Source organism: Lithobates pipiens, unplaced genomic scaffold (genome assembly GCF_037356315.1).
Source record: "Lithobates pipiens isolate NorthernLeopardFrog02 unplaced genomic scaffold, aLitPip1_a1.2 Scaffold_25, whole genome shotgun sequence".
NCBI classification, from domain to species: Eukaryota; Metazoa; Chordata; class Amphibia; order Anura; family Ranidae; genus Lithobates; species Lithobates pipiens.
In genome coordinates this window covers 111,428,803-111,454,850 of record NW_027507787.1, presented here as the reverse complement: position 1 = coordinate 111,454,850, position 26,048 = coordinate 111,428,803, and the positions used below count along the sequence as shown (strand labels likewise).

The 26,048-nt window shown below is 43.0% G+C and overlaps 1 protein-coding gene across 2 annotated transcripts in view; it reads right to left on the bottom strand.

Moving 5' to 3' along the window:
• Nucleotides 1-26,048, bottom strand: part of PRPF19 (pre-mRNA processing factor 19) — a 563,471-nt gene that overhangs the window by 359,218 nt on the left and 178,205 nt on the right. For both annotated transcript variants that reach the window (XM_077454802.1, XM_077454803.1), the window contains exons 4-6: nucleotides 21,685-21,826; nucleotides 9,497-9,570; nucleotides 9,348-9,410 (exon numbers count right to left, since the gene is read on the bottom strand). In XM_077454802.1, the coding sequence (XP_077310928.1) occupies nucleotides 9,348-9,410; nucleotides 9,497-9,570; nucleotides 21,685-21,826 (279 nt within the window). The remainder of the gene's footprint in view (nucleotides 1-9,347; nucleotides 9,411-9,496; nucleotides 9,571-21,684; nucleotides 21,827-26,048) is intronic.

Genomic DNA, 26,048 nt, shown 5'->3' with positions numbered 1-26,048 from the left:
TCTGACGTTTGCGACAATACCTCACATGTGTAATCACAGTTTACATATGTGTGCGCAACTTGTATGCGCTACATAATTTCCTGCTTGTGTGATTGGCTCACTGATTTTCCCAGAAGTCTGCACGAAGATACAAGTCATATTTCAGGCACCCCCTGCAACAAAGGTGTAATTTTTGGTGAGATACTCCCAATAGGAACACGTTTAAAGGGATGCAGTCCCAGCAGCTTTCCTCCGTGCCCTGCAGCAGATTTATAATTATGAAACTACTCCCATGAGATTCATTTTCCCACACAGACACAGAAATATACATATATTTTTTTTCAGGATAAAGGTAGGAATCTAACAGATTCCTGTAACTTACATAGATCACCTAGAAGGGAATGTTTTTTCCTCAATAGTGAAGTTACTCTAAGTAAACTTTTTTTATATATATATATATATATATATATATATATATATATATATATATATATATATATAGGTTAGGCAAGATAGATTTGAAAGGGGGGGGGAACATTAAGATAAGTTAGACTTAAAGGGGTTGTAAAGGTAAATATTTTTTCACCTTAATGCATTCTATGCATTAAGGTGAAAAAAACATCTGACAGTGCCGGCCCCCCCAGCCCCCCTGTTTTACTTATCTGACCCCTCAAAAGTCCCACGCTCGCCTCTGACATCCTCTTCGCTGCTCAGCCTGGCTGCTGATTGGCTAGAATGGATGGAGTGGATGGAGTGGATGGATTGAAAGCAGCACAGCCATTGGCTCATGCTGCTGTCAATCACATCCACCGATGCGGCGCACCGGGGGGCAGGGCGCCGAGTGATACAGTGAACAGCTATAGCCGCCGGCTGTATCATGGGAGTGCGCCCGCAAGTGCTTCTCACCATGTGAGGGAGCTCGCATTAACGTGAGAAGTACTTTTGGGGGGAAGCCGAGACAGTTGCCGAGGGACCCCAGAAGACCAGGTTCGGGGCCACTGTGCAAAACAAGCTGCACGTTTGTTATTTAAAAAAAATAAATAATTAACTTAAAAACCCCTTTAACCACTTAAGGACCAGGCCTCTTTTTCGGACTTGGTGTTTCCATGTTTAAAACAGTTTTTTTTGCTAGAAAATTACTTAGAACCCCCAAACATTTTATATTGTTTTTTTTCTAACACCCTAGAGAATAAAATGGCGGTCATTGAAATACTTTTTTTTCACACCGTATTTGCGCAGCGGTCTTAGAAGCGCACTTTTTTTGGAAAAAATTTACTTTTTTGAATAAAAAAATAAGACAACAGTAAAATTAGCCCAATTTTTTTTTATACTGTGAAAGATAATGGTATGCCGAGTAAATTGATACCCAACATGTCATGCTTCAAAATTGCGCCCGCTCGTGGAATGGCGTCAAACTTTTAGCCTCAAAAATCTCCATAAGCGACATTTAAAAAATTCTACAGGTTGCATTTTTTGCGTTACAGAGGAGGTCTAGGGCTAGAATTATTGCTCTCGCTCTACCGATCGCGGCGATACCTCACATATGTGGTTTGACCACCGTTTTCATATGCGGGCGCTACTCACGTATGCGCTCGCTTCTGTGCGCAAGCTCGTCGTAACGGGGTGTTTTTAAAAATGATTTTTTTTTTCTTATTTATTTTAATTTATTTTATTTATTTTTACACTTTTTAAAAAAATAAAAATAAAATGGATCACTTTTATTCCTATTACAAGGAATGTAAACATCCCTTGTAATAGAAAAAAAGCATGACAGGTCCTCTTAAATATGAGATCTGGGGTCAAAAGGTCCTCAGATCTCATATTTGGGCTAAAATGCAACAAAAAAAAAAATAAATAAAAATAATCTGACATTTAAAAAATAAAAAATATACCTTTAAGAGGTATGGGCGGAAGTGACGTTTTGACGTCGCTTCCGCCCTCCTATGGTATAGAGACAAGTGGGGGCCATCTTAGCCTCACTCGTCTCCATACCCAGCAGACTGAAGGACCTGATCGCCTCCGCCGCTACCGACGGCTCCGGTAAGCGGCGGAAGGTGCGGGAGGGCGGCGGGAGGGGGGGTGGCGCCTCTCCCGCCGCTGATAGCGGTGATCTCGCGGCGAATCCGCCGCGGAGACCACCGTTATCGTACAGCCGACCGCCGCCTGAAGAGATGGATATCTCGGTTGTGGCAGCAGCTGCTGCCGTTACCGAGATATCCCTCTTCAAAAAATGGACGTACATCGTCGTGCGGCGGTCGGCAAGTGGTTAAGCATTTTTTTCCACTTTAGAAAGTATACAGAGGGAAATTTTGGACTTTATGGCCCATATTCAAAGCGTTATTTTTTTTCTATAAACATACTTTTAATTCGTACAAATATCATTAAAATAACACAATTTTACTAAAAAACATAAAATTACTCTTTTTGACAGCCATATGATTCGCCTAATTCCAGGTGACCTAATTATCATACATTATAGATACTGATGGTTACCGATCCATAGATAATTATAGTTAGGAGGTAGATCATAGGATAGGCAGTTAGACTTGACACATTTCTCTGTACGTTCCAGCTTTTTCAGGAGTGTATATACAGGTGCATCTCCAAAAACAACATAAAAAAGCCAATTTCAGTAATTCAATTTAAAAAGTGAAAGGATTTTTAATACAGAAATGTTGGCTTACTGAAAAGTAAGTTCATGTACATTATAGTATGCAATATACCAATACTTGGTCGGGGCTCCTTTTGCATGAATTACTGCATCAATACAGCGTAGCATGGAGGTGATCCGCCTGCAGCACTGCTGAGGAGCTATGAAAGCCCAGGTTGCTTTGACAGCAGCCTTCAGCTCGTCTGCATTGCTCGGTATGGTGTCATCTTCCTCTTGATAATACCCCACAGGTTCTCTATGGGGTTTAGGTCAGGAAAGTTTGCTGGCCAATCAAGCACAGTGATACCATGATCATTAAACCAGGTGTTAATATTTTTGGCAGTGTGGGCAGGTGCCAAGTCCTGCTGGAAAATGAAATTGGCATTTCCATAAAGCTGGTCAACAGATGGAAAGCATGAAGTGCTCTAGAACTTCCTGGTAGAGGGCTGCACCAATATGACATGGCTACCCAAATCATTCTAAATAACAAACCTGTTATTACGTACCTGCTCTGTGCAGTGGTTTTGCACAGAGTAGCTCTAATCCTCTTCTTTAACAGGCTCCCCCGACTCCTCTCCCTCAAATACCGCCCCCCTTGAAAGCCACTTGTGGCTCACTCCAAAAACCACAGAGGCCATCGTGATCATCACTGGATCAGAGGGAGCTTAGCTAATTGTGGGGGGGGTTGGGGGGGCACATAGTTTTTTTTTACCTTCATGCATAGAAAAACCTTCAGCCTTTAGAACCACTTTAATAATGAAAATAAGCATCAAGTAACTTCATAGCTAAAATAAAGTTTCATAAACGAGAATATTGTTTTTGGATCACTGGTAACTTTTACATCAAGTGTCGATTTAATCTTAGTCTAAAACTTTTCGGTATTGATTAAAATGCCATTTTAGTTTTAGTCTTATTTTAGTCATCTGAATTGAAACTATATTTTATTTATGTTTAGTTTTAGTTACTGAAAACAAGCAGCTGACGAAAACTGATGAAAATATTTTCGTAGACAAAATTATGACTGGTTTCAAACCAAAGGGTAGTCACACCAAATACTACTTTGATTTAGATTCTTCTTCTGTTCGCTCACTTTATAAACTGATAAAAACATATTTGAAGGCATTTTCCCTTTACATGTCATAACACCTGCCTAAAACACACAGAAATTATATATATATTTTTTATTTTAGCTGCCACCTCCAGATTATCCCAAAATACAATTATTTACCGGAACGTAATTATTCTGTAATTATTCACATATCATGAAAATGGGTGCAAAAGCATCCCCTTTCAGATTATTCAATTTGCATAACAGTAGTTTACCAGATCAGAAAAAATGTTCCAAATGCACCCCTTTAAATTGTATACCAGGGATATGCAATTAGCGGACCTCCAGCTGTGGCAGAACTACGACTCCCATGAGGCATAGCAAAACTGACAGCCACAAGCATAACACCCAGCGGCAGAGGCATGATGGGACTTGTAGTTTTGTAACAGCTGGAGGTCCGCTAATTGCATCCACTGTAACAGAGTGCAAATCCACTGTAACAGAGCAGGTAAGTATAACAGATTTGTTATTTTTATAGGGAAAATAAATAGACTTTACAATCACTTTAAAGAAGTTGATTTGTTAAATTATTGTATTGACAATGGGATAATCTGGAGGTGGCTGTTATTTCACCCCCTTGGAGTGGAGATGCACTTATAAAGCGTTGTCATCTTATATATAGTCTATGTATATTGCTTATTTTTTGTTTAAAAATACATAACAAGATTACTTTTTTTTTTCCTTACACAGAGGACTATGGTCTCCCGGTCCTGGTGCAGAGTCTAAGGTGGAGACACCATTTTCACCATCTCCCTGGTATGATAAAAGTGGGTGTTGTCACTTGTTTCACCGATATGTATTATGCGTTTGGTTTCTGGGATAAAGAATCGCGTTCCTGAAAATGTGAGTCTAACCACCTACTTCTCCATAATCTACTTTCTATGTATCCAACCATAAATGATTGAATGTCTGATAATTGGCATTGAATCATTCATACGGGTATCAAAACCAGGCATTATATGGTTTTTATAAACTTTTGTTACTTTTACAATCTTTGTACTGAATAAAAGTATATTATCAAAAATAACTAGAGGAGTGGGCAACTCACAAAGTCGCCAATTTCTCTCTGTATACTTTCTTTAATATTAAGGATGTGGCATGTTTTCCATGGAAAGCCAAGCTTGAGATTGTTTCTCAAAACAATATACTATCAAACACAAAGCATTGCAAGGATCACATGGTTTCTATTGTATAGGCATAATGAAACCAAAATTGATAATATAGATTTAGGCCCTGTTAACAGTGTAGTGGCCTGCGTTTTAACGCACTGGAAGAATGCAGGTTACATAGAAAAAATAGCTTTCTGTGTGTCCTGTTCACACAGCAATGCTGGTGTCACTTACAGTGCACTGCATTAAAATGCTACAATGTATGAATTTTAACGCAAATTAAATACATGTAAATGAACATCAACCTGATGTAAATGTATAGGAGGGGAAAAAAAAGCTTTTACTTTGCTGCTTACCAGTAAAGGCCCATACGGTAGCCATCTTAGAGGGAAAGCAGAGAGTGAGCAGTGGAAAGATGGCTAGTTTAGTGTCCCAAAGGCAGGGTATATAGAAATAGATTGAGTGACATCGTAAATCCTGTTATAAAGTTAAAAACTGCCTTTCACTTTCATATTGTGTGAACGGATGCACTCAATAGTGCCGTTTGGCTTGCCTCAATTGTCTAATCAGCTTCTTCCTCCTAGTGCAGTGATGGCGAACCTTGGCACCCCAGATGTTTTGGAACTACATTTCCCATGATGCTCATGCACTCTGCAGTGTAGTGGAGCATCATGGGAAATGTAGTTTCAAAACATCAGGAGTGCCAAGGTTCGCCATCACTGTCCTACTGCAATCCAAAACGGCCAGTCTCTCCATTTTTCTCCCTCACCTTCTCTTAACCCACAAACAGGGGAAGTAGCCTGCAAAATGCATAGCAAATTAGTGCACAAAAAACACGAGTCAATGAGTGTTGTAATGCTCATTAAAATGCATGACAGGAAGGTAAATCACATCCAATTTTTATGCATTTATTGAGTTTATTGGTGAACAGCCCCTTATGTGTGCATATGCCCTAACAAAGTTAATTTGCCTACCTTTTCTAGAACAGAAGAAGAATTATACTTTATAAAAGGAGTAATTATGCCTTAATGATCAGCACAAAACAATTGTCAGTTATTCCAAACAGGGCAAAGCTCCCAAACTTGTAGCAGTCAAAACCCATTTGTTTTACAGTAAGGCACAAATCTATGTAGCGGATTGTCTGGCATGCATTAGCATATTTATAATAACATAAGGAACTACATTGTCAGGGTCCCTAAACCCTTTTCCCTTGTTCACACAGGATGAAGTGTACACCCTTGGAGGACCGCGTTTACCCACACAGGGATAAAGAAGTGTTCCATGCATCCCCTTGTAGGCAGTCCATTTGACATTCATTGGGACACAGCGGCTGCACGGACACAAACAATGCTCTGACATCCATGCAAGTGAGAAGCCTCAAACGCACAATAACCACTTAGAGCAGTGTTAATCCGTGTGGCTGCAAACTGACATCAATGGGACTGCCTGAATGGAAATGCACACAACACGTGTGCATCCCAAAGCAAGAAAACACAGCCCTCCATGGATAGACACTTTAGCATGTCCCGTATGAAATTAGGCCTTTTCCTGCCAGGGCTTTCTGTACAATTTTTCACATCAAATGATCAGGCCAATTTTTACAGATTTAAAATCTTGTATTATAATCCCCAAACAATAAATTTCCATAAACGTACAGTTGAAATACACTTTAAGGCTCCATGCACACTAGGCGTTTCTAAGCCCCTAGGAGCTATATTAGCATTTATTTTCTGCTCCTAGCAGCTAGTGTTATGTGTGTCTAGGGCTGAAACAACTAATCGATTAATCGTCAACTAATCGATTATGAAATTAATCGATTACTATTTTCATAATCGATTAATCGGCCAGTAACATAATGGGGTTAAAAAAAAATTAGCCCACTATAGTACAAATATAATCTGTAAATATTACTTTCACTGTTTTACAGTAAAAAAATGAACCCCTTCCAGTAGTGATTATCTGCTTTTTTGTACTATAAAGGGTGAACACCCCAGTCTTTTTAACCCCAATATGTTACTAAACGTCTTAGGCCTGGTTCACAACTATATGTATATTTGTGCTTTTTGCAGAAACGCACTACAGTTCATTTACATGGTTTCTTATGGGACACGTTTATATGTGTGCTTTTTTCAGCCGCTGCATATTTGGAAAGGGTCAGGGACTTTTAACGCAAAGCGGTGCTTTTTTGGTTCAATATACTTCAATGGAGAAGTTGCAGAAAAGAATGTAATGCATTTTTGTGTTTTTTAATCTGCCCAAAAAAAAAAATGCAAAAAACACAAATTGCGGTAAAATCACGTGCACAAAAATCAAAACCGTACAGCAAAAAGCACCACAGAAACAGATCAAAAGCAAAAACTGCATAGTTGTGTACCGAGCCTTATGCTGGCCTCACAGATCAATTTTCGGGTGAGAATATTCAGATGAAAAATCTTTTTATATTCGCTGAATGAAAGAATGTTTGAAATTTTCACTTCATTTCTGAACAAAAACCACATACACTGTCTGAAAATTCCTTTGACCAAGAAGTTTTCTATTTCCAAATGTTCCCGTCACTGTGGTTGAAAATGAATGTCAATTTGACACTTTTTTTTTTTTTTTTTTTTTTTAAGGTTATTAACTGATTAATCAAAACAATAATCGGCCAACTAATCGATCATGAAAATCGTTAGTTGCAGTCTTGTGTGTGTCCATGCACACAACTTTAGGCTACTAGCATTTTTTTTTTTTTTTAGCTTCGGCATTTAGGAGCAGGGAAAAAAATAGTTTTTCTAGAGTCTTTTGGAGCGTTTTTCCAGCTGAGTGTGCCTAAACTCTCTAAATGCGTCTGAGGATCAATGCACACTGGGCAAAAAAAATAAAAAATTAAAAAAGAAATAGTCTGTTCTTTCGGGAGTAAAAAACGCTCATATAGAGCATTTTTTCAAAAAAAAATTTTTAGGAGATTTTTTAATTTTTTTGCCAGTGAGCTCCAATCAAAAACGCAAAGCAGAAGGGTTTTTTTTCTGCCTCTAAACATTGCGCTCAAAATATGCCTCTTAACATCCTAATGTACATGGACACATACAGTCGGAACACAAAACTCCTGCAGTTTTTAAGCCAGTGTGCATGGAGCCTAAAAGCTACTAAAATGTTCCTAAAAACAGCTTGAGATTTCCTTTATTTCTTCATGTACTGCAAAAATGCTAATGCTTTGAAAATCTTCTAAAAAGATACTGTAATGCTACTAGAAGCTGGCACAAAAATGCTTTTATCAGCATTTTTTCAGCCAGCGTTCTTTTCTAGCTTTTTTGAGCTTATGAAAAATGCATGGAGCCTAAAACCACTGAAGGATGTGTATTGTGGAGGATCATAAAGGAAACATTTTATTGCCTGGATAAGTGTTGAGCTTTGTGTTTGCCTTCACCAAAAGGGTAAGCAAATAAGAGATGCCTATAGATTAAAAAAACTCTGCAGTTTTGTCTAAAGTTGGATACAGGAATACCCCGCTTTAAGTACACTAGCAAGTATGGACATAACTGCGAGTGTACGTAAAGCACCTCGCAAATACAGACATCTCATGCAACAAATTCTCAGTATGGTCTGGAAGAGGCGGAGTTGTCACCAATGAAGAGGCCGCAAGTAAAGAGGCAAAGTTCCCACCAGCCAGCCCAGAGCTGCTGCCTAAATGTAAGTGGATTACTGTACAGTACTATAAACTTCACACCCTGACCACCCCTACAACCCATTGCCCTCCACCATAGGCCCTGACCCCCCCCCCCCCCCAACTACAGCCCCTGACCCCCCCCCCCCCCCACAGAAATGAAAAATGTATTGCTTCACTTTAAGTACATTTTCATTTTACATGCATACTCTGGTCCAATTGTATACTTAAAAGTGGGGTATTCTTGTAATGCACTAACTACAGGAGTAGGCTGTTTACATAGCTCCTGGCGCCTGGCCAATGATGAGATGGTATCATCCTGCCCTGTTAGGACAATGTTAAGACACCTACAAGCTGCTAATGCTCACCCACACACGCGGGGACCACCATCTTTTCTCCTGCAGCATCGCTAACCTCAGAGCTAATGAAAAAGGCTTCAAGAGATAGAGTGTGTAGGTCTACACCTATAGAAAAGGCATTATTTAACTTTTATTTACAGCTGCATAGTTCGTTTTTATCTACAGGCATTCTTGAGCCTACGTAGACAAACTAACCTTTACAGGGGGTCTGTGGGGACACCAGAGTGAAGGTGTCTTCGTACGAGTGGAGTATTGTGTATCATAAAAAACAGTAGCAAAACTCGCCCTCTCCCTCCCTCTCATGTGCGCAAAGTCAAGATGCCCAACTCTAGCTAATGGACCATCTGCATATATAATCTTTGCTTTTGTTATCTGTAATAGTCATTTAGGTTTATCAGTTTTTTTTTTTGGGGGGGGGGGGGGGGGGTTAGTGGTTTTTATTACTTTATGCAGCTCTGTTTAATTCTATACTTTAACTGTAGTATACCATTCAACAAACCTTCTGTATAATTTCTGCTGACATTCCTATGAGTTCTCCAAGCTCCATTGCTTCGACAGAACCCTGTCAAGACACACACACAATACATAATGAATAAGGGGGGGGGAAAAATATAAAGCAAGCAATACAATGATAATAAATATACTTACAGCTGCTCCTGCTTGTGGTGCAGGAATGGCCTGGAGTACAGAAATACCAGCTTGAGGTTTGAGAGTAGCAAGCGCTGTCACAGAAATAACACATTGTTAATATGTAGTCGGAATTAGTTCAATTTTCACTACAGTAAATTTATATTTGCATAGAAAAATTGGATTTTAGTCTTAGACCATTTGCTATGCTGCTACCTTCAGAGGATTTAAACCCTGGCAAACAAAGCTCTAGAGACAGTCCTAGCATAACCATTCTCAACAAGACAGTTTTGCAGCAAGCAACAAACAGTGAAACAAAGAACAGAGTAGGGACCTGTGTCCTGTAAGATGCCAAAAAGAGAAATTCTGACTTGACCGTAAATTTCATCTCTTAACCAATTCAATACAGGGCACTTTCACCCCCTTCCTACCCAGGCCATTTTTCCGCTTTCAGCATTGTCATTTTGAATGACAATTGTGAAGTCATGCAACACAGTACCCAAATTAAATTTTTAATCATTTTCTTTACACAATAGAGCTTTCTTTTGGTAGTATTTAATCACTGTTGGGTTTTTTATAAAAAAAAAAAAAGTTTTTGTTTTGGTGAGTAAATTTTGTAAACAAGTAATTCTTTACTTACTGACTTACATCACTGATGGGCCCGGATTGGTGCCACTGGGGGGGGCTTTACTGTAATCAGGGCACTGATGATCAGTGCCCTGATCATCTGTCCTGGTATCCCCACACTGTCCGCACGAGGCGATGAGAGACGATTACAGGCATTTACCATGTGACGGGCTGTGACTGGACAAAAGAGCCATGTCATCGGCTCTTCATAGAGATTGTGGTTGTGCCATGTCCTAGCAACACAGCGTGGGCGCGTGACATTGGCCATTCTGGGGTAACATCATATGACGTCCACCCAGAACGAGAGCCGCACTGCCCCTCTCAGTCAGTTGATGGTGGGTGGACTGCAAGTGGTTAAAGTACAACAAAAGACAAAGTCAACTTATTCATACACAAAGGGTGATAAGGCAGGCACCTTCAGATAACTGGACATTGGCAAACTTTTAAAGACCACATCCCCCTTGGTTGCCTCACTTATAACCCTACCCCACTCAGCGAGTCCTCAGTTTTGTAGCAAGCAATGCAGAGTAGGGCTGAAACAACTAATCATCAATTCTGAAAAAGGTTGTCCACCATTTTCATAATTGATTAGTTGGTCTGCATACAGAATACATTTGTTTACATATCAGAAAATAAAGTGGCGCACACATACAATATAGCTCAGTACATCGTCCAAACGTCAGTAAGTGACTGAGAACTTGTGAATGTGTGAGGAGCAATGAATTGTGGGACATGTAGCCCTGGGCAGTAGAAGGAACTGAATGATTCTAAAGGCAGAATTTTTTATTTTTATTTTTTATTTTTTATTTTTTTTATAGAGATGAGCTTTATGTTCCGAGTCGAACATGAGTTTGACTCTAACATTGGCTGTTCGCCGAATAGCAAACAATTTGTGGTGTTCGCGGCAAATGTGAAAGTCGCGGAACACCCTTTAAAAGTTTATGGGAGAAATCAAAAGTGATCATTTTAAAGGCTTATGTGCATGGTATTGTCATAAAATAGAATTTTTGTACTCACCGTAAAATCCTTTTCTCTGAAGTTCATTGACAGACAGCACCTTTAATCTTGACCTTAGGGTTATATCGCCACCTTTAGGAGAGGACTAGGCAGAACCCATAAAAACAGCAAATCTGGACAGTACCGCCCAGGGAGCGGTCCTACTGGCTATAACCCCTCACTCTGCTACCAGCAGCTCAGTTCGTCAAAAAGCAGTACAAATAGGAGGGGTGGGTGCTGTTTCTATCAATGAACGTCAGAGAAAATAATTTTACGGAGAGTACAAAAAATCCTATCTTCTTTCGTTCATTGGACACAGCACCTTTAATCTTGACTTTAGGGATGTCCCCAAGCAGTGTCAAAAACAAGGGGTGGGAACAGAAAGAAAAACTCCACCCATAACAAAAAATTCCTCAACAGAAGTTGCAACCTTAAACTGCCGCCTGCAAAACCTTGCGGCCAAAGCATTCATCCAAAGTTGCGCCCACATCAACCTTGTAAAATTTTGTGAAAGTGTGAACTGATGACCAGATCGCCACCTTACACACCTGGGAAACGGACACTTGATGCCGATAAGCCCAGGATGCACCAATTGCCCTGGTAGAATGTGCCATGAAAGGAAAGGGGGGTGCCTGCCCCCTTGTGGCATAAGCTTGAACCACGATCTGTCTGATCCACCTAGAAATAGTGGCAGACGAGACAGCCAGGCCCTTCTTCAGACCAGCCACAGATACAAACAGGGAGTCTGACCTCCGAAAAGGAGCCGTAGCAGACAGATACCCCCGCAGAGCCCGGACCATGTCCAAAGAATGCAAAGCTACCTCTTTGGGATGTGATGGCCGAGGACATAAGGACGGAAGAACAATGTCCTCATTTAGATGAAGGCCGAAACAACATTTGGAAGAAACGAAGGCTGCAGGCGTAGCAACGCCTTATCCTTGTGCAGGATCAAGTAGGGAGACTTGCATGACAAGGCCGACAATTCTCAGAAACCAGTCTTGCAGATGTAGTAGAAACTAGAAAGACTACTTTGAGAGAGAGTCAATAAGGGAACCGCCCTAATGTTTTCAAATGGCGGATTCTGAAGCACAGAGAGAATCGAATTCAAACCCCACAGAGGGAGCGGTGGTCGTACCAGAGATGCCACATGTCGAACCCCCTGAACAAGCGTACTCAATGAATGACTCGCCAAAGGTCACTGAAAAAAAGACAGCCAAAGCCAGTATCTGCCAATTCATGGTGCTTAATGCAAGTTTCTGATCCACTCCTTTCTGCAAAAACAGCAAGATCCTGAAAACTGAATATGTACGCGGACACCACCCCATTTCCTCACACATGGAGATGTAGGCCTTCCACGTACAATGATTAATCTTCTGAATGGAGGACTTCTGCGCCCTCAGCATAGTGGAAATTACCGAAGCCGACAGTCCTCAGTCCCTTAGCACCTGGCTTTCAACAGCCATGCCGTTAAAACCAGGGACTGTAAAGCAGGATGAAGTACTGGACCTTACGAAAAAAGGTCCTCCCGCATCGGCAGCCGCCAAGGAACATCCGCCACCATGCTATGTCGGTGTACCAAGGACGTCAAAGCCAATCTGGGGCAATCAGTATCACCGGAATCCCCTCGGCCTCCACTCTGCGTAGCAGACGAGGTAGGAGTGTGAAGGGGGGGCATAAATCAGCCGATAATACCCATGGAGCCACAGTGTCTGACGTGTCCGCCCAGGTATCTCTTGACCTGGCCATAAACCTCTGTACCTTCCGAGAGGCCAAAAGATCCACATCTGGCGTGCCCCACCTCGGACAAATGAGCCAAAATACTTCCGCATGCAGCGACCATTCCCCCTGGTCCAGCAGCTGACGACTGAGGTAGTCCGAAAACAGAAAATAGATCCAGCGCCTCCTAATTTCTAAACTAGGTTCCTAAGCTGCTACCCCTCAACTAGGTGAAAAATCACCAGTGCAGAATTTGGAGAGGTTGGTAGGGGACGCTAATTGATTTAACAAACCTTATAAAAATGTTATTTAAAAAAATTATGACAACCAGCCTGCCTGCTTTAACAACTAAGTTAGATATCTGGTAAATTAGAATTGACTTATAAAGTGCATATAGAAGTGAATCTTAACAGTACGCACATATATTGCTAAAACAAAAAAAATAGGATTTTTTTGTACTCGCCATAAAAATCCTTTTCACTGTAATTCACCGACTGACGCAGCTTTCTTTCTTTCTTTAGACCAATGGGTTGTTATGCCACCTTCAGGAGAGGACTAGGCATTACATGTGAACATGTGATAATAAAACTACAACTTTTTAGTTCCACCCAAGGGGCGGTCCCGTAGATACCAACCCCTCAGCATGCTACTGCAGCCTCAGTACGTCAACAAGCAGTATAACGTAAAGAACAATATGAGGGGTGGGTGCTTTGTCAGTCGGTGAATTACAGAGTAAAGGATTTTTCTTATATTCACCGACACCGCTTTCTCTCTTTAGACCATCGGGACGTCCCCAAGCAGTGCCAAAACGAGGAGTGGGAAAACAGCATAAAACTTCATCCACCATGGCATGTGGGAGCTAGTACAAACTTCACCCACAAAAAACTACAGTGTCTGGAAAAAAAAAAAAACACAAAAATACAGGATGCTCCTCAACGGAGAAGCACTACTCTCAATCCGCACCAAAGACTGCGTTAACAATTGCAACAGTGCATTAACTTAAAAGGTACTGCGTTTTTACCCAAAAAATAACAGGAAAAAAGGAAAAAATTGCATATGCAATTGCAACTATACAGCCGCCTACAAAACTTTGCAGCCAAAACAGGCATTACCCGATGCACCGACATCTACCTTGTAGAACTTTGTAAACGTGTGGACAGACGCCCAGGTCGCCCCTTTACACACTTGAGCGACAGACGCTCGATGTCGGAAGGCCCAAGACATTCCGATTACCCGCATTGAGTGGGGCGTAACCGGAAAGGGGGGCACCTGCCCCTTCAAAGCATAGCCTTGTACTATAATCTGTCTGATCCACTTGGAAATGGTGGCCAACGAGAACGCCATTTCTTTCTTTGGACCAGCTACCAAAACAAACAGTGAGTCTGACTTCTGGAAGGGAGCCGCGGCAGACAAATACACCTTCAGAGCCCGAACCATGTCCAGAGCATGAAGTGCCACCTCCTAAGAATGTCCCGGCTTAGGACACAGAGATGGCAACACAACGACCTCATTGATGTAAAACGCAGAGACTACCTTTGGCAAAAAAAAAGACTGTTGTGGACGCAACACCACCTTATCCTTGTGGATAACCAGATAGGGCGACTTGCAGGACAAGACCGCCAGTTCCAAAACCCTACTGGCCGATGTGATGGCCACTAGAAAGACCACTTTCTGGGAAAGTCAACAGGGGAATCTCCCTGATATTTTCAAATGGCGGTTTTTGAAGTGCTGATAATACCAGGTTCAGATCCCATGGGGGTAACGGTGGACGCACCCGAGGGACTACATGTCACGACCCCAGAGGTCGCTGAAAAAGGACAGCCAAAGCTGATATTTGTAACTTAATGGTGCTTAATGCCAATTTCTGGTCCACCCCTTGCTGAAGAAACAGCAGGATCCTGGATATATAAAAGCAGCGCGGATGCCATCCTTTCTCCTCACACATGGAGATGTAGGCCTTCCAGGTACGAAGATATATCTTCCGAGAAGAAGATTTCCGTGCGCTCAACATAGTTGGGATCAGAGTCTGACAGACCCCGGTTCCGCAACACCTGTCTCTCAATAGCCATGCTGTCGAAGCCAGCGATGGTAAAGCAGGATGGAGAATCGGACCTTGAGACAGAAGGTCCTCTCGCAACGGCAGTCGCCAGGGAGCGTCTGTCACCAGGTGCACTAAGTCTGCGTACCAAGGACGCTGAGGCCAATCTGGGGCAACCAGTATTACTGGGATCCCCTCGGCTTCCACTCTGCGAAGCAGACGTGGTAACAGTTTCAGTGGAGGAAAGGCGTAGATCAGCTGGTACTGATCCCACAGAGCCACCAGCGCGTCTGCCCACGCATCTCTTGTCTTTGACACGAATCTCGCCACCTTCCAATTGAGACTGGAGGCCAGAAGATCCAACGTATGGTGTGACCCACTGCAGGTACAGTAGCCTGAACACCCTCCAGATGCAACGACTATTCTCCTGGGTCCAGCATCTGACTACTTGGATAGTCCGCTTGCCAGTTCTCCACACCCGGGATGTAAATGGCTGACAGGGCCAGTACATGTTGCTCTGCCCACCTAAGAATGTGAGCGACCTCCTGTGCGGGGGCCGAGCTTCCTTTTCCTCCTTGGCGATTGACGTATGCTATAGCAGTGGCGTTGTCCTGGATCCTGCTTGGACACCCTTGCAGTCTCATTGACCATGTGGAGAGGCATAGCCTGATCGCTCTCAGTTCCAGCAGATTGATCGGCAGCTTGGACTCCTCTGTCGACCAGAGAACCTGATTCAACTTAAACTCCCACCATTCCGCCCCAGCAGAATAGGCTGGCGTCCGTTGTGATCACCGTTTATTTCAGAGGCAGGAACGACGTCCCGGACTAAAGCATCGGGGACCTCAGCCACCAGATCAGGGAATCCCTAACTGGCTCACCTGGATCAGTCGATCCAGGGACAACAGAGATTTGTCCCACTTTGCCAAGATCTTTTTCTACTGGACTCTTGTGTAGAACTGGGCATATGGTACTGCCTCGAAGGAGGTCCCCATGAGTCCCAGGAGTTGCATGCAGAAGCACAGCGATGACCACTTGCGGTTCATCAGCAGTTTTACCACAGCTCTGAGAGACTGCAGCTTGTCTGAAGGGAAAAACATTCTTGCTTCCCTGGAGTCCAGCAGCAAGCCTAGGTACTCCAAACGCTGACTCTGTGCTATCACCGACTTTTTTAGGTTCAACAGCCACCCAAATTCTTGCAGGGTCTGCATGGTTATCTCCACATCCTCTAACTCTGAGGTGGAAGAAGCTCTCAGGAGGAGATAGTCTAGGTAACCCACGATCGCGATCCCGCATTGCCGTAGCAACACCAACATAGGAGCCAATGCCTTGGTAAAGACTCAGGGGCTGATACCAAATCACAAGGGAGAGCCACAAACTGGTAGTGGGCTTCCCCAACTGCAATTGCAGAAACTTTTTATGCCGGAGGCATATGGGTATGCGCAGGTACGCATCCTGGATGTCCAAGGATGCCAGGGAGTCCGCTTGATGGAGTGCAGTGACTACTGAACGAACGGATTCAATTCTGAACCTCTGCACTTTCACAAAGTGATTGAGGGCTTTTAGCTCCAAGATTGGACGTACCCTTTCCTTCTTGGGAACCAAAAACAGGTTTGAGTAGAACCCCTGGAAACGTTCCAATTCCGGAACAGGTACAATCACCCCACAGTTCAGCAGGTCCCTTCCCCCCCAAGAGGGCCTCCCGGCGATCCGGGAGAACAGGTATGCTGGAGGGGAAGAATCTGTTTTGTGGCCAAGAGAGGAGGGACACCAACAACTGCACGGCCGATTGAAGAGTCTTCAGCTTGACCGAAGGGAGAAAAACTCACCTCTGAGAAGTCCAGAATCAACCCCAGGTACTCCAGGCGCTGAGTCGGCACCAACATCGACTTCTGGTGGTTCAACACCCAAACTCCCGGAGAGTCTGTATGGTGATCCCACCATCCCCCCTAATTCTGAGGCAGAAGCTGCTCTCAGGTGGAGATTGTTCAGTTAACCCATGATTGCAATCCCTTGTTGTCTTAGCAATGCCAGAATTGTGGCTAGCACCTTGGTAAAAAAAACCTTGGCGCCGTCGCTTGGCTTAAGGGGAGAGCAACAAAGTGGTAGGGGTCGTCACCGACCACAAATCTTAGAAACCTGATGCCCTACGCATATGGGGACATGGAAGTATGCGTCATTGATGCCAAGAATTGCCCATGGAGTACAGCAACCACAGAACAAACTGATACCATCCTGAACCTTTGTACCTTCACAAAGCAGTTGATGGCATTGAGATCCAGAAGCGGGCAGACCCCTTCCTTCTTTGGGACTACAGATAGGTTTCAGGGATTCTACTCCATTCTGGCATTGGTACAGGTACTATCACCCCACGCAGCAGATGGTCCTGTACTGCCCCAAACAGGGCCTCTCGACGAGAAGATGATGCAGGTTGGAGGGGAAAAAAAAAAATCTGTTTGGCGGACAAGAAACTACCTGACTAAACCAGTTCGCAAACCCACTGATTGAAAAGGAGGGAGGGTCCACCGGACCGCAAACTCCCGAAGGTGACACCCGCACCCGAGAGTCGGGCGGGGGCAAACCTTCATGCGGCAACAAATTTCTCGCAGATGAAAAATTTCCGCTTCTGAGTGGAAAAGGAGGGTTCTTGCCTACGGCGTGGCTCCTTACCCTTTCTGGACTGTAAGAGCAAAGTACTTTCCCTCCAGTAACATTCTTAATGTCGTCCAGAGAGGCTAAAAATAGCTTCTCACCTTGGAAAGGCAAAACCTGCCAGCGCTTTCTTAGATGCCTGGTCCGCAGACCAGCATTTAAGCCAAATCAAGCGACGCAGCACTACTGCTGATACTGAGGCTCTAGAAAGCAATCCAGGGCCGCATCACAGACATACTTCAGGCCATGCACCAACTGGTTTGTCATTTCCACGCAGACTGGGGAAAACTGTTCCTTCTCCAACTCGCGGTGCAACAACTTAGCCCATTCACCAGGACCATGGCTAACACTGGCCGCAATGCTAACCCCACCACTGTAAACATGGATTGGGCAACCGCTTCTGCCCTTCTGTCGGCAGGGTCCTTGAAAGAGGGGGACCCTTCCACCGGAATCGTGATTACCTTATTTAATCCCAGATTAAATTAGATTCGATTTTATTCAGTCCCAGGGAGGACTCCACTGCCGCCTATTTTTATGAAAAGCGCTTGTTAAACTACAAGAATATGTGAGTTTGTTAACTCTATTTTTAATAAATTTTATTTTAATTGGAATTACACTATATGGTTATAAGTTTTTCCTCTATGTGACTGCTATTTTGAATCGGGCATTTAATTGTTCTGAGAAAATTTACTGTAGTTGGGAAGATTGTTTGGAAGACTGTTTGTCATTCTAACCATTTGCTGGTTCGTGTTTTTGACATTTCAATACTGGCCAGTCCAAGTTTCCACATAAACTAGAAAGCTTGCAAGACCCTGAAAATATACATTCTTTTGGGTCATATATATCTGGTAAGCCCGCAACTGCTAAGGTGGTGGTGTCATCACATGGTATTTGCATGCTAACCCTTCTTTGGATCGGATGACGTGTCTAAAGTGTAACTTTACACGCTGGATTTGAATATCTCTTTGGATTTATAGAGACTTTATATTCATATTATTTTTATTGTTTATACACATATAAGCACAAGGTTTTGGTGTATATTTATTGTATTAACTTTATTCACTATATATTACACACAAATCTGTGTGGTCATACGCATGGATGTTATATATATTTTTTTTTCTTTATTTTGAGATTCTAGTATAATTGTTTAAGCGCTACACTTTTCACAACATTTGTATAACTTTACTGTTGTCTTATTTTTTTTATTCTAAAGTGTATTTTTTCCAAAATAAGTGTGCTTGTAAGACCGCTGCACAAATACGTTGCGACAGAAAGTATTGCCACGACCACCATTTTATCGTCGTAGGGTGTTAGAAACAAAAATGTATAATGTTTGGAGGTTCCAAGTAATTTTCTAGCAAAAAAAAATGTTAACTTGTAAACTACTAATCTCAAAAAGAGCCTCGGTCGTCAAGTGGTTAAGACTCTTGGATGTGCATCACAATATACAGGGATATGGGAAATGATTATAGACATCGCCCGCCCGCCACCCCCCCCCCCACCACAAGTGCCCGAGGTGGTCGTCATCATTGCAGGAGGAGCGATCCGTGCGGAGGGGGGAGTCCACCGATTCATGGCCACCCCTTCGCGATTGCTCCCGGCGAATGAAAAGCTACCTCTGCTGCTGTAATGCAGCAGAGGAAGTGATCTCTCCCCTCATGGAGCCTTTTCGTTCTGGCTCCCATGGAGAGAAGAAATACCAACATGCAACACAACACTTACAGTAGAACACGCAGGCACACATTTCACCCCCCACCCCAATTTGTCTCTCACTCCAACTGCAGAGGAGTAACTGTTGGTTATACAAATCTCAGCCATTTAGGCCTGATAATTTTAGATCATATGGTTTTTTTATGTACTGGGAGAAATGTATCCTTGCAAATTGTGCATCATATGGAAGATTTGGGGGGTGGGGGGGGGGGGGGGGTGTTGTGTCACCATTTCTATTTATTGTAAATAAAATATATTTCCTATTTTGACTTTATTCATATCGCTTGGTGTATGCTTTTAAAGAGAAGTTTGATAAAAACAACTCATTATTTCTTGGGAAATTCTTCTCAAATGTATAACACATAACAGTATTGAACTGATAGAATGCAGTTAACTTGGCTCTGATGAAGATGGTATATCTTTCAAACTGCATCAACTAGTTCAGATTCCTGAGGTTCCCCTGATCTGTGGGGAGCCTGCCGAGTCGAGGACTTATGGGCAATGGACAAATAGCTTGATGAGCCATTTTAATTCACATGTTTGTGAGTATATTTCATGTTGTTGTAATCCTAATAAACATTGTGGGATAATGCACTAGGCCAGTGTGCCTTTGTTAATTTTTAATGAACTCCTTTTCCACTGGAGTACCACAAAGATTTTTTTTGGAGTTTCGAAAACTTTTCTGTAGTGATCCAATCAGATCGCACATTCAATTTTTCCAATAACAGGGAAGGTCTGGATTTTGCAGGTCTCTTTGTACCCAAAGGGGCATGGTGAGAAGGCAGAGAATAAAGTTCTACAATGCTTAGGTTTTTGAAAACAGCAGTAAGCTTATACACATTTGCAAGCATGTTGCACAAAGCTCCGGGTGTAAACAAGTGGGGGATAAGCCTCCTAACACTGACTCTGCATCTTCCTCATTCCTTTGTGTGTCTGCCTCTGTGATCACACTGGGATCTGAATCAGATAGAGGCAAAAGCTGGACAAGGGGCATGATGTTATTTAGCCTTGACAGAGATGGCTGTATTACACCTCAAAAGTTCTCAAGAATTGTGGTAGACGCAGAAAATTCTGTGTTTGTCAGGTAGGCCACCTATTACATGACTGAAATAGAATCAAATGCAGATACCAGTGCAAGGGAATCTTCACTCAGTGTTGTGTGGGCCTTCAGCGAGGGTTTGTCATGCCTCTTTTGCCAGGTTCCCAGTATAGCTAGGTGTTTTATTTTGGTGAATTCATGCCTGGTCAACTCATTGTCTTACGACAGTCGGGTCCAGCATCTCTGGTAATCGTGTATTAACCTTATCACTCATTTGGAAGATGTTTACAGTCCGATGGTCCTCGTGGCTGTGTGACATCCCGTTCATTATCCACTGGATGTTAACAGACATTTTATTCTATTCATCACTGTTTTGTATGTGGACGGTTTTCACTAGTAGTATGAGTAGTCTCACTTGATAGCTAGTGATTTTTTCAGTATCAGTTTGGATTGTTCAGCACTACATATTTATCACCATTCTCTTTTGGTTCACTCAAGGAGTAGGGTGCGCAATAATTAGGGTAAGTGTATCTAGGAGTAAGCCACAACATGGGTATATTGTCCTGTAACTAAGTCCCAAGAGTGAAAGGGCAGTAAGAAGTACCCGAGTACCTTAAAAGGGCTCTAGGAGGACGTGGCAGTCAAGTGTGACTTGTGTGATTTAACACCTGGTCATCCACCCGAAACTTAGGCTCTGTTCACACTGGTCCAACACGGAAGTTGCACACCTTTGCCCTGCAATTTCATGTCTGACTTCGAAGTGACTTTAATGAACAGGATCCAGAGTCTGGTATGGATCCCAGGGAACCCTACTCTCAAAAGGCATGGTATTGATTTTAAGGAGAACCCCCATGCCAAAATGAAAAGAAACCTGAATGGCCAAGAGTCCTAAGACTTGGGTGCCCCAATAGTAAGTAGCTTGCTATGGGGGACATCAGTGCAGAGTTGCAGCTTTGTGTGTCCATACAGACATGGAGATGATGTTCAGCCCCACCCCTCTCTCTCCTGATTGGCTAACTGACTGAGGCGGGAGTCAATGGTGGCACTGCTGTGTCTTAGCTAAATCAGGAGAAGAGTCCTGGACAGCCGAGGGATGCATGGACATCGCTGGACAGACAGCGCTCAGGTAAGTATTAGCGTTTTGTGCCCAGCATTTTTAAAGCCTTTTTAAGCTTTCTAGTGTGCATGAAGCCTAAAAAGTTTAACCACAAGAAACCCCCAAGTAATCAAAAGCACAACTCCCTATTTAACTCTCCACATTAGCCAAAATGTTATTTTGTTCAACAATTATACATGCAGGCCAGCATCAAATGTTGCGCAATTGATTTGTTTTAGAAAGACACATTGCATGTGTGTATATAGTTTGTAAACTAGATCTTCCCAAACCATGGGGAAAAAAATATTAAATACGTGTGTGTGTTTGTGATTTACCTTCACGGGCAGCTGTTACTTCTTTGGTAAGACGTGCTATGACACGACATGCAGCATCATGTTGGTATAGGGCATGAGAAAGTTCTTGACGTGTTGTCTGTAGCTGCTGTCGCAAAGTGAAGCTGTGAAGCATAACCGCATCCTAAAAGAAAAATTACAGCATTTCATAGTTTAAAGAAAAGACAAAAGCCATACATACAAATTTCTGGAGCTCATCCATTAGTGGATGACTTGGAATTTACCAGCTCTCCACAATGCCGTAGTACACTTTAGGTTGCATGCATACAAAAGCCTTAAAAAAAAAAAAAAAAAATAAAAAATAAAAATAAAAACACAACCACAAGAGACTTGATGGGAATTCTTTTGAAAGCTCAGAGGTTTAACCACTTAAGGACCGCCGCATGGCAATGTACGTCGGCACAATGGCACAAGCACGTACATGTACGTGCTTGCCTTCCAGCGGGTGGGGGGGTCCGGACCCCCTCCCGCTGGCTGCGGCGGTACGTTTCGCTTTAGGAGCGATCCGGGATGAGAGGATGGCCGTTAGTTTCTGGCCATCCCCTCTCAATCGCTCCTGGCGAATGAGAAGCTTCCCCTGCCTGTGTAGTGTAAACACAGGCAGGGAGGAATTGATGTCATTCTCCTCGGGGCGCTCTTTTTGACCGGACTGCGAGGAGAACGCAATAGTAAGTGCACCAACACTACACTGACATGTAGGTACACATAGGCACACAAATCCCCCCCCCCCCCCCCCCCCCAGTGTCACTGACTGCAGTGATCATTTATTTACTGATCACTGCATTTAGTGTCAGTTGTGACAGTAAAAACTGTCAGGGCAGTTAGTGTCAGGTCCAGGGTAGCCCCCCTACCCCCCCCCCCCAATAAAGGTTTAACCCCCTGATTGCCCCTAGAGTTAACCCTTTCTCTCCCTTTCGCCAGTGTCTTTTTTATAGCGCTAGGTACCCCCATATACTACCCAATAGCGGTTTTAGCCCCCTGATTGCCCCTAGTTAACCCTTTCATCAGTGATCACCGTATAAGTGTTACGGGTGACTCTGGTTAGTTTGCTTTTTATAGCATCAGGGCACCCACCATTTATTACCCAATAAAGGTTTAACCTCCTGATCACCCGGCGGGTGATATAAATTAGGTTTTAGGGTCAGTGTCTGCGGCGTCCCAGGCAGCGCTAGGTTAGTGCCAGTACCGCTAACACCCACGCACAAAGCATACACCTCCCGTAGTGGTATAGTTACTGAACAGATCAATATCTGATCTGATCTATACTGGCGTCCCCAGCAGTTTAGGGTTCCAAAAAAACGCATTGTTAGCGGGATCAGCCCAGATACCTGCTAGCACCTGCGTTTTGCCCCTCCACCCAGGTGCAGTATCGATCGTTCACTGTCACTTACAAAACACTAAACACATAACTGTAGTGTTCGCAGAGTCAGGCCTGATCCCTGCGATCGGTAACAGTTTTTTTTGGTAGCGTTTTATATTTAAATCCTGAAGGTAGTGCTTAAGTTTCGGGGTCCCGTACGTGGCTAGGCTCCCAAAAAGTCCTCCACGTCTGGTATCCCCATACTCGGGAGAAGAAGCAGAATTTATTGTGGGGTGTAATTTCACTTATGCCCATAGCATGTGTGAGCAATATATCATTTAGTGACAGCTTTGTGCAAAAAAAAAAAAAAAAAATTTAATATTCCTGCAACTTGTGGCAAAATATAAAATATTTCATGGACTCAACATGCCTCTCAGTAAATAGCTTGGGGTGTCTACTTTCCAAAATGGGGTCATTTGGGGGGGTTTTGTGCTATTTTGGCATTTTATGTCCTTCGAAACTGATAGGTAGTGAGGAGTGAAAGCAAAAATTTGCACCCTTAGAAATCCTGAAGGCAGTGATTGGTTTTCGGGGTGCCGTACGCGGCTAGACTCCCAAAAAGTCCCACATGTGGTATCCCCATACTCAGGAGAAGCAGCAGAATATATTTTGGGGTGCAATTCCACATAACTATGGCATGTGTGAGCAATATATCATTTAGTGACCACTTTTTGTAAAAAAAAATTTTGTCATTCCATCACTTGGGACAAAAAAAAAAAAAAAAAATATTCAATGGGCTCAACATGCCCCTCAGCAATTTCCTTGGGGTGTCTACTTTCCAAAATGGGGTCATTTGGGGGGGGTTGTACTGCCCTGCCATTTTAGCACCTCAAGAACTGAGATAGGCAGTCATAAATTAAAAGCTGTGTAAATTCCAGAAAATGTACTCTAGTTTGTAGACGCTATAACTTTTGCGCAAGCCAATATACATACGCTTAGACTTTTTTTTTTTACTAAAGACATGTGGCTGAATACATTTTGGCCTAAATGTTTGACTAAAATTTAGTTATTTCGATTTTTTTTTATAACAAAAAGTAGAAAATATATATACATTTTTAAAAATTCAGTCTTTTTCCTTTTATATCATAAAAAATAAATATTGCAGAGGCAATCAAATACCATCAAAAGAAAGCTCTATTTGTGGGAAGAAAAGGACGCACATTTCGTTTGGGTACAACATTGCATGACCGCGCAATTACCAGTTAAAGCGGTGCAGTGCGAAATTGTAAAAAGACCTCCGGTCCTTAGGCTGACAATTGGTCCGGGGCTGAAGTGGTTAACCATGCTAACCAAGTGCACTGCCCGCAAGTCACTGCAGAGAAGACACTTTCAACTTATAAGCATTATTAGTTTTTAGCCGTCACAGATCCGTCCAGTGTTTTCCAGCTTCGTTTACATTCAACTCTGATAACTCATACAGCCCTCCTAGCTCTTACACCATGGAGTACTTTAGGGTGCCATTATTTTAAGCTCGCAGTACAAACATGTCTTCACTAATACTTTGTCATTCAATAAATACACTTTTCCCCATCGAACAAGACTTTCTGATACAGCCATACAAAAATACAGTTGTTGTACTAACCATAAATATTTTTTCTTTGTAGTTCACTAGTGGATGCAGGGTAAATTTTGATACAGGACAATTATACTACTGTCTACAGGATAATGGACATTGGAAAACAGCTGCTAGCCAGTTAAAAGCCCTCCCACACCCATCAAGCTCCAGTTTTGTGGAAAAGCAGAAATAGAAAAAGTGGGACTAAGTGGGATGTCCCATAGCAATGGCAACTGAGGGGAGGGAAATAAAAAAAGTAGGGCAAAAAGGAAGCCAGAGGACTCATACTGCACCTTGCCGTATACTGCGCCCAAAAGGAAATATCAACATGACCTTTAATATCGATTTAATAAAATCTGATACACGTATGAACCGAAGACCAAATCGCAGCCTTACAGATCTGAGCCATAGAGGGCCGATGATACACCACCCAAAAGGAACTAATCACCCTGGATGAGAGTGCTAACATGAGAAGGAAGAATTTTCTTCTTTAAGCCGAAGCTTGAATAAGCACTTGACGAATCCATTTAGTCTGTAAACTAGGATGGAATACCTTGTGCGAGGTGGTCTGGCTATAATGGCAGAGTCTGAAGGACTAGTACTGCCATCTTTATGACCTCGGTAAATCTAGATCTTCTGGGACCCGCTGGGGCCGCCAGAATCACCTCCTTTTGTTCCTGCATGATCCTGCGGAGAAGGCGCGGAAGAAGCAAAAACTTGAGGAAATGTATAGATCAGTAAAGAACTGATCCCATGGGAAGACGAATGCATCTGTTCCACCTGCTGGTGCATCCCTTGTTCAACACACAAAGTTGTCGACTTTGTTGTTGAATCTGGACGCGAAGAGGTCCATGTCCAAAATACCCCATCTCTAATATATAGCTAGGAAGATGTCGGGGGGGGGGGGGGAGAAGAGACAATTCTCCCGGAAATAACTGTTGGTGACTCAAGTAGTTCGCCTGCCAATTCTCTATTCCTGGAATGAAATTTGCCGATAGGCAAGGAATATTGTGTTCTGCCAAAGCCAGAACATAATTCGCCTCCTTTTTGGGCTGCACAACTTCTCGTACCCCCCTGGCAATTGATGTAAGCCACAAATGTGGCCTTGTCAGACTGAATCCTGACAGAACAGTACAGTAGTCTGACCATCCAAGATTCTACGGCCAGACGTACTGTCCGATTCTTCCAAAATGTTGATCGGCATGGTCCTCTAACCTGGACCATCTCCCCTGGACGGAATCTTCTTTCAAGACTGCTCCCCAGCCTAGAAGGCTGGTATCCGTTAGTAACACTTTCCGGGATACAGGTAGAAAAGATTTTCCCTTTTGCTGGATAACCACCAATTTAGGCTCGGAGTTACGTCGGGAGCCAAATCTTATTTGAAAGAAAACAAGGCCTGAATCTTTATTCCAGACCAACAGGATGGTGTTT